General features: G+C 67.3%; 1 protein-coding gene across 2 annotated transcripts; it reads right to left on the reverse strand.

Annotated features, from left to right (window-relative positions):
* Positions 1-372: 372 nt before the first annotated feature.
* On the reverse strand, positions 373-3,583 carry PCGF1 (polycomb group ring finger 1). 2 transcript variants are annotated; one of them, XM_058804059.1, is made up of 9 exons: positions 3,291-3,583; positions 2,361-2,466; positions 2,134-2,286; positions 1,791-1,862; positions 1,585-1,693; positions 1,435-1,468; positions 1,230-1,313; positions 1,073-1,153; positions 373-528 (listed from the first exon to the last, which is right to left on the reverse strand). In XM_058804059.1, exons 1-9 carry the CDS (start codon positions 3,384-3,386, stop codon positions 481-483), a joined length of 783 nt encoding a protein of 260 aa, XP_058660042.1. In that variant the 5' UTR covers positions 3,387-3,583; the 3' UTR covers positions 373-480. The 2 variants fall into 2 exon arrangements, with proteins under 2 accessions (XP_058660042.1, XP_058660041.1); XM_058804058.1 differs by having other exon boundaries at positions 1,230-1,316.
* Between the last annotated feature and the right edge of the window lie 4,642 nt (positions 3,584-8,225).

Raw genomic sequence — 8,225 nt, forward strand, 5'->3', positions numbered from 1 at the left:
GCCCTGGCTAATTAGGGCGGCGCGGGCTCCCCCAGCAATCAAAGGGCCGATGGCTTTATTAAACTCATTATGTGGGGCCGGACACGCGGCCGGCAGCCGTGACGGGACCGGGTTGTGACGGGATCGCTGTCGGGATCCCCGCACGGGGCTGAGGGGCTGCGAGACCCCCCCGGCACGGCGGGGAATGGGGATGGGGGGGCTGCACAGCCCCACTGCCCTCAGTGCACCCCCAGCACCCCAGGACTGAGCCCCCCATGGGTGCAGCCCATCCGGGGGTCACTGAGTCCCCAGTGCAGCCCCTGGAGCTGCTGGAGCAGAGGGGACCGTCCTGAGACCCCCCAGTCCCCCCCATACAAAGCAGGGACTCAAGGGGGCTTTTCCACAATTTTATTCCAAAAATAAATTCAAAGAGGGGTATAAGTTATGGGGGTGGGGGGCAGGAGCAGGGCTGCACTGGGGGGCAGTGCCCACCCCCTGCCCCTACCTCCTCTTGTCCTTGATGCTGTAGTGCAGCAGGAGGGGCGCGGGCTGTGGGGAGAGGGGGGGTCAGGGCTGGGGGATTCCAGCCAAGGACCCCCCTTGGGGCAGAGACCCCAGATCCCAGCCCAGGGAACCCCCCCAGACAGGGACCCCCCATCCCAGCCCATGACCCCAAACCCCAGCCCAGGGAACCCCCCCAGATAGGGACCACCCAGTCCAGGACCTCAAACCCCAGCCCAGGACTCCCTCCAAGGCCAGGGATCCCAAACCCCAACCCAGGGACACTCCAATCCCAGTCTGTGATCCCAAACCCCAGCCCAAGATCCCCTTGAGGCAGAGACCCCAAACCCCAGCCCAGAAGTGTCCAGGTACAGGGACCCCAATCCCAGCCCAGGGACTCCCCTGGGGCTGCACCCCAAACTTGGCCAACCCCTTTGGGGACCCCCCAGATCACCACTGCAGCCACTGACATTAAAGATCTTCAATCCTCCAACCCCACACAGCCCCAAAGCACCCCCAGAGGGTCACCCCACCACCCCCTATGGGGTGAACCCCATAATCAGAGGCTGCCATCCCTTATGAGGGTGCACACCTTGCCAAACCAGCGTGAGAGCCAGAGCTGCTTCATTGTCATGTGGTCGGGGAGGGGCTCGTTGTCAAACAGGATCTGCACCTGCACATGGGGGCTGCATCAGGGGGGCCAGGACACCCCTGGGGGCTGGGACCCCCCCCCCGGGACCCCCACTCACGTGCTGCAGGGACAGCCCCAGGCGGTGGCACAGGACCCTCCGCAGGTGTCGGATCTGTGCCCTCACCGAGCACCTCACGTATTTCTGCTGTGGGGGGCAGAGAGGGTTGGGGGCTGTGGGGGTCTCCAGGGACCCCACACACCCCTGGCAGTGACAGGGTGACAGCTGGGGGTCAGGGCTGGGGTCTGCAGGGATCCCCACTCACCTGCAGCATGGCCTTGCTCTTGTCCTTGCTGGAGCTGTGGCAGGAAGAGAAAGGGACACGTGTCCAGAGTGTCACGGGTTGGGGGCCATGCCCAGTGTCCCCTGTGTCCCCTCCCCACCCCACTGAGGGGCTGCAGTCCCCCAGACTCACCTCAGTTTCTCCAGGCAGAGCGAGACGTGCTCGTCGTAGCGGAAATAGTGAGCGCGCGAGTGGTCAAAGGTGCTGTAGGGGAGCCCCATGGGGTCACCCCCCACCGTGTCTGGGGACACAGGTGGCACCGTCAGCCCCCTGTGTCCCTGACACCCCCAGCACTGCAGCTGGCTGCCCCTGTGCCCCCCCGTGCCCCCCTGTCCCACCGTCACCGCTGGGCTGCGTCACCCGGTCGAGGCCTCGGGACTGGTAGAACTCCCGGATCCGCTTCTCCTCACCTGCAGGGGACAAGTGGCTCAGGGACACACCTGGGCCCAGCTGGCCCTGAGGGCAGTCCCTGCCTGTCCTCCCTCCCTCCCACCATGTCCCCATCCCTTTTTCTCTCCCTGTCCATACCCCATTCCTGTCCCTGTCCCCATGTCCCCCATACTGTGCTGCATGCCACGACCCCTTTACCCCATACTGTGCTGCAGGCCATGTCCCCTGAACCCCCCTGTGTCCCCCAGGCCATGTCCCCTGAGCCCCCCCGTGTCCCCTGTGTCCCCTTACTGTGCTGCAGGCCTGGCACCAGCTTGTAGACGATGTCCTGCATGACCCTGTCCAGCTTGAGGTTGAGCAGTGGCTGCGTCTCGTGGATCTTGGTGTTGCACATGGGGCAGTACTTGCTGGTCTGCAGGTACTTCACGATGCAGCTCTTGCAGACTGGGGACAAGGACAGGTGTGGGAAGGGCGGCACTGCCCCCCCAGAGCCCCCCCAGGCAGGTGGGGACACTCACAGGTGTGCAGGCACTCGGTGATGGTGGTGGCGTCGATGAAGTAGCCGGCGCACAGGAAACACACGATGTGCTCGTTCAGCTCCTTCATCTTCACCTTCACCTCCTCCTGGGGGGAGACACAGCACTGGCACCTGGAGCATGCCAACACCACCCTCACCTGTCACCTGGAGACCCCCAAGACCCCTCTCATCCTTCACCTGGAACCCCTTTGTCCAAGGAGCTTCTGCTGCCACTCTCTTAATATGCTAAAAGATCGGATTTGGGGGAATTTCACCTCTTGTTTTGATTTAATATGCCACAAAACACATTCTGAAGGGTGGGACACCCTCGTCTTGCTAAAATATGTCAGAAAACGGGATTTTGTAGGGATTGCTCCCTGTCTTCCATTATTACACCAGAAAATGGACTTTGAGAGGCTAGCCTCATTATCTTACTTTAATATGCCAGAAAATGGGATTTTGGGGGATAACGCCTCCTGTTTTCTCTTATTATGCCAGAAAACAGCATCTGGGGGGGCTGTCTCTCCTGTCTTCCATTATTATGGCAAAACACGGGATTTTGGGGCGCTGCACCCCCTGTATTGCCTTAACATGCCACAAAACATGACTGACCGCGCTGTATTCCACTATTACGCTATAAAACGGGATTTGAATGATGTTGGATACCTTGTTTTGCCTTACCATATCAGAAAATGGGATTTTGGGGGTCCGGGGACGCCCCTAGACCAGTGCCTGCCCCGATCCCAGGCCACGCCCCCTTCTCCAGGCCACGCCCCTTCTCCAGGCCCCGCCTCCCCGCACCGCCCTTCGGTCTCACAGCGCCCCCCAGCGGCGCCGCCGCGGCACCTCCCGTCCCCTCCCGAGCTGGCCCCCGGTGTCGCCGCCACCGCCTCCTCCCGGTGCCTCCCGCCCTCCCGGCACGGCCGCTCGCCTCGTTCCGCAGCGGGTCCATCTTGTAGACGGCCTGGAGCTGGTTCCGCAGCCGCATGGCGATGGCCATCGGGCCCCCCTGAGGAGGCGACGCCATCTTAGAGCCGCCTCCGCCTGTGGCCTCGCGCACTTCCGTGTTCGGGGCGGGGCCGCGGCGAGCGGCGGGACTACAACTCCTAGCGTGCCCCGCGAGTCTCGAGTCGAGGCGGGCAGCGCAAGCTCAGCCCTGTGCTGATCTTTCCCCGAGACCCACGGGGAGAGCGCCGGGATCCCGAGACTCCCCGACCTCGTCCGTGAGGGGGACCCGCCGCGAGCCGCCGCCACCGGACCCGCCGTGTTTAGGGGAGGGCGTTCCCGGCACTGGCCAATAGCGAGAGGGCGCGCTCTTGACGGACAGCAGCGGCCGCCAATCAGAGAGGGTTCTGCGTGCGCGTGGTGCTGTGGAACGCCGCCAGAGAGCAGCAGAGCAACGCGGGGGAACGGGAGGGGCGGGGGGGGCAGCGAGAGTGCGGGGGCACGGGAGGGAACCGGGGCTTGAGGGGGCCTGAGGGGATCTGAAGGGGTTTGAGGTGGCCTGAGCGGGTTTGAGGGGGTCTGAGAGGGTTTGAAGGGTTCTGAGGGGGTCTGAGGGAGCCTGAGGGGATTTGAGGGGATCTAAGGGGGCCTGAGGGGATCTGAGAGGGCCTGAGGGGATTTGAGGGGATCTGAGGCGGTCCGAGGAGGTCTGAGGGGGGTTGAGGGGATCTGAGAGGATCTGAGGGGATCTGTGGTGTCTGGAGGCTGCGAGGGGGCACGAAGGGAACGAGGAGTCCGGGTGGGGCGCGGAGTACACGCAGGGGACTCGGGGTGGGTGGTTTAGGGGGATCCGTGAGGTGCGGGAGATCTGGGGGGGCTCGGGGGATCTGGGAGGATTCGGGAGGGACACCGGGGTGTCCTGACGGGGGCACAGCGTGAACGGCAGGGCTGGGCTCAGGGATGCAGCGGCACCGGCAGGGTCGGAGTGTTTGCCCCGGCAGTTCGGGGTACCAGGACAATTCGGGGTGCCGGGGTTCAGGAAGGGTTGGGGTGCTGGGGTGTCGCTGGGGTACCAGCGTGGTACAGTTTGGGGTGTCGCGCTGCTGTTGGTGCTGATATTTGAGGTGTCCGAATCTGTGGTTCTGGCAGGGTTGAAGTGCTGGCAGTTCGGGGTGTCGGGTGCCGGGGTCCTTCAGTTTGGGGTGCTGCAGTTTGGGGTGCCAGCGGAGCAGCCCGCGGCCCCACCCGGCGCAGCCGGAGCCACGCTAATGAAGGTTTGGCTCAGGGGAAGCAGCGGCCGCGCTAATGCGGAGCCGAGTTCCCCACGGCCCCTCAGAGCCCCCCACGGCTCCTCACGGACTGTGCCACCCCCCCGGAGCCCAGACAGGACGGCGGGGAAGGCAGGTCCGTGCCAGGGAGTGGGAGAGGGCAGAGGAGCACGGCGGGACGCCCGAGCAGAGGCCGGCACCCACCATCGCAGCATGGAGCTCCTGGCACACAACCGCGCTGCCAGCCCTGCTCCGGCACCGGCTCCGCACGGGCTGCCACGGCCAGAGACCGGGCGAGTTTGGGGCTCCTGGATGGGTCCCGGTATTGCCGTGGTCCTGATCATTATCCCGGTCCGGATAGGGGTCACAGCGCTTACTGCACCCCTCAGCTCCCTCGGTGTGCCCAGCCCAGCCGCGCTGTCCCCGCTGCCCCACCGGAGCGTCTCAGCACCGAGCCCCGGTGACCTCGGTGCCAGCCCCTCGTCCCGGTGTGCGGCCGAGCCCCGGGACCAACACGAGCCGCTCCCGGTGCCGGGGCGCCGGAGGGCAGAGGCTCCGGGCCGGCCCCCGCCCCGCCGCCCGCCCATTCCCTGCCCGCGCCTCCGGGGAGGCGAGAGCGCGGCGGGGCCGGTGACCCCCGGCTGGGGAGGGTCCGGTCCCACCCGTACCTGCCAGGAGCCATCCGGGGAGGGGCGGGGGTCACAGCGGGGCCAGCGCGGCCCCACGGCGGGGCAGCATCGCTTTCTGAGAACCGGCACCGGACCCGGCACCGGCACCGCGAGTCCCGGCTCTGCGGGTGGCTCTGGCGTGGGCCCCGCGGGACCGAGGGCGGAGAGTCCGTCCCGGGACGGGGGTCCCGGGCAGTCGGTACTCCCGGAGCCGCCCCCGCCAGGCGAGGCCGCGGATCCATCTCGCCGTTAATAATTGATGGCGGGAGCCGCCGGGGCTGCGCGGGGCTGCGGGGCCGAGGCTTTTAGCTCAGCCCTGCTCAGATATTCAGCTCCATTTCCGCGGCACGGCCGGGGCGGCTCCTTCTGGGAAGCGCTGCCGGGAGCTTTCCCGGCCGGAGCCCTCGCTGGGGCTGGGGCTGGACACATTCATGGCCGCAGTGGTGCAGGGCAGCAGCGTTAGCTCCCCCTCCATCCCATCAGCTGTATAGGGACCCTCCAGGGATGCCAGGGGACTCCCAGGGTGGACAGAGGTCCCTATTAGATCGGGCAGAAGGGATAGGGGTCCCCTATTAATCCTCTGAGGTGGGTAGGGGTCTCCCAGGGCGGATAGGGGTTCCCTATTAATCCCTCTGAGTTGGGCAGGGGTCCCTATAGGGCAGCGAGGGCTTGGTGCTCATGGACTGAGCTCCTGCCTAATGCACCGAGTGCATCTGCAAAATCCAATTAACCTTCGATAACGAGGCGCTGAGCGACGTGGCTGTCAGCGGCCACCAGCCACCGGCGCGCTGTGGCCCCCGACGGGCACCAGCCCACCAGGACGGTTCCCAAGCCGGGCAGATCCCCCAAAAAACCCCCGGCTGGTGTTGGACCGTAGGGAGGTGAGGGTGGGCTACCCCGAGGGCACCCGGGGTGTCCAGCCATGTGTCCCGGGTTCTCCCGGGCACTGCTCCCACTGACCAGAGGGGCTGGAGCTGCCTGTCCTGCAGCCCGATCGGGGGGTGCTGTGTGTGCCCCCCACTCCCACAGCACCCCCCCCTGCTCCATCCCTCACCCCCCACCGAAAGCCCGGGGGCTCTCAGCTCCCGCTCCGCTGGCACCCATCCCCTCTGCACCCCCGGGCCACACTGTGCCCCCCAGCCCTTCTGCCCCACGGCGCTGGGGTCCCCAGAAGGTTTGAGGGGGTGGCCCGTGCCACACCCCGAGTCCGGACCCGCAGTCCCCCCTGTCCCCCGCCCCAGGGGCCGCAGCCTGGCGGTGTCCGGGGGGAGCAGCCCCCCACCAGCCGCTGTTGGCGTCACCGTGCAGCCGCCCACGCACCCATGTGGCACCCGGCTCCTCCCCGAGGACACCGCGCAGACGCCGAGGGCCACCACCGTGACGTCCGAGCGGCGACTCGGCCGTCGGGTCCATCCGCGGCCACGATGACCCCATCCCAACCCCACAGCGGTCCCATCCCGGCTCCATCCCATCCCCATCCATCCTCATGCCAGCGCTCCCGGCGTGCCAGCCGGGTCGGGGTGGGCACCGCGCCCACCGGCTGCTGCCGCCTCACCCCGCGCACCCCGTCCGGGTGCCGGCGCCCGCGGCGGGCGGGCGGCGGGGGGCACCGGGAGTGTTTCATGCGGTTAAGAAGTGTCTGATTGAGGCAGGAGGCGCCAGCAGCTCCCCCGGGAGCCGCAAGCCAAGGACTGGAGGACCAAATGCAGGCTAAAGTAATCCAATCTGGGCTGGTTCATCTAATTAGCCCAGAATTAACCCAGCAGCCAGAGAGGAGCTGACTGTCCCTCCAGTTTGCCAGCGGGTTTGGGGGGAAGCGGGAGGAAGAAGGGGACGTCCAGCGGTAATGAGATTACGGGGGGGAGCGGGCGGGAGCGGGCGCGCGGCAGCCTCTGGCCGGTGGCAGCGTGGGGCCCCGCCAGGTCCCCGCCGCGCCACCGCCGTGATGGCCGCGGCACCGGGGACAGGCACGGACCCGTCCCAGCGACCCCCGCCCCGGCAGCAGCTTCGGAGCCCGCGGCGTCCCCGTGAGGGACGGAAGCACCGGCACGGGCGGCACCGGGGATGTGGCACCACGGAGCCGCGCAGCTGCACCGGCAGCCCCGGGGCCACGGCGGGGGACGGGGCGAGGAGCCCCGGCAGATTCGGGCAGCGCCTCCGTGGTGGGGCGGGCAGGGCCGGACCGCACACACCCCATGTGTGACCCCCTGCTCCCGGGGCACAGGGGCGCGGAGGGCGCGGGGCGGGGAGGTGCTGGTGCAGCTCTGGCGGTGGCAGGGCCCGGTGCTGCTGAAAGCTGATTCCCTGCTGGAAATGGGCAAATGCTCTTTTTTCTGTCGCATTCCCTCCAGCTGTCACTGCCACCCACCCTGGGTCGTAGAACCGCCATGCCCAGCCCTTTGTGGTGGGAGAGGGGACACAGAGGACACGCGGGTGCCTGCTGTGGCCGAGAAATGAGGAAGGGTCTGCACTGGCCCACTGGGGGGTTCCGGGTGCAGAGACCCTGCCTGGTCCCCACGGTGGCTCAGGGGACCCTGGAGCAGGGACACGGCCTCCTTCCAGGTGGCCCAAGGGTCACTGGGAAGACAGAGCCAGCGAGCGGCACAAGGTGGTGACACCTCGGCTAGTGGGGTCCCTGGGAGGGAAACACCCTACACCCACAGCCAGGGTGGGAAGGGGCTCAGAACTCCTTGAGCACCCTCAGTTCTTCCCCTCCCTCCCAGGGCAGCCCCGGCTGTGCTGCTGGAGGTTGTCGGGCAGGGGGGGCTGCGCCGGCCGGGGGTGCCGCCTGCAGACCCCCGTGGGCGTGGGGCGGGCCCTGGCGCCGGGAGAGCCCGCACTGCCCCGGGCCCCGTCCCAGCCCCCCGATCCATCTCCCAGCCCGGCAGATTCCAGCCCCTGGGCACGGCAACATCTGCCTCCTGCTCCGGGTTCAATTAACCTGCTGCCGCCTCTTCCTCCGGCACCGGCCATTTCCTCCCACTG

Source organism: Ammospiza caudacuta, chromosome 4 (genome assembly GCF_027887145.1).
Source record: "Ammospiza caudacuta isolate bAmmCau1 chromosome 4, bAmmCau1.pri, whole genome shotgun sequence".
Classification (NCBI taxonomy): Eukaryota; Metazoa; Chordata; class Aves; order Passeriformes; family Passerellidae; genus Ammospiza; species Ammospiza caudacuta.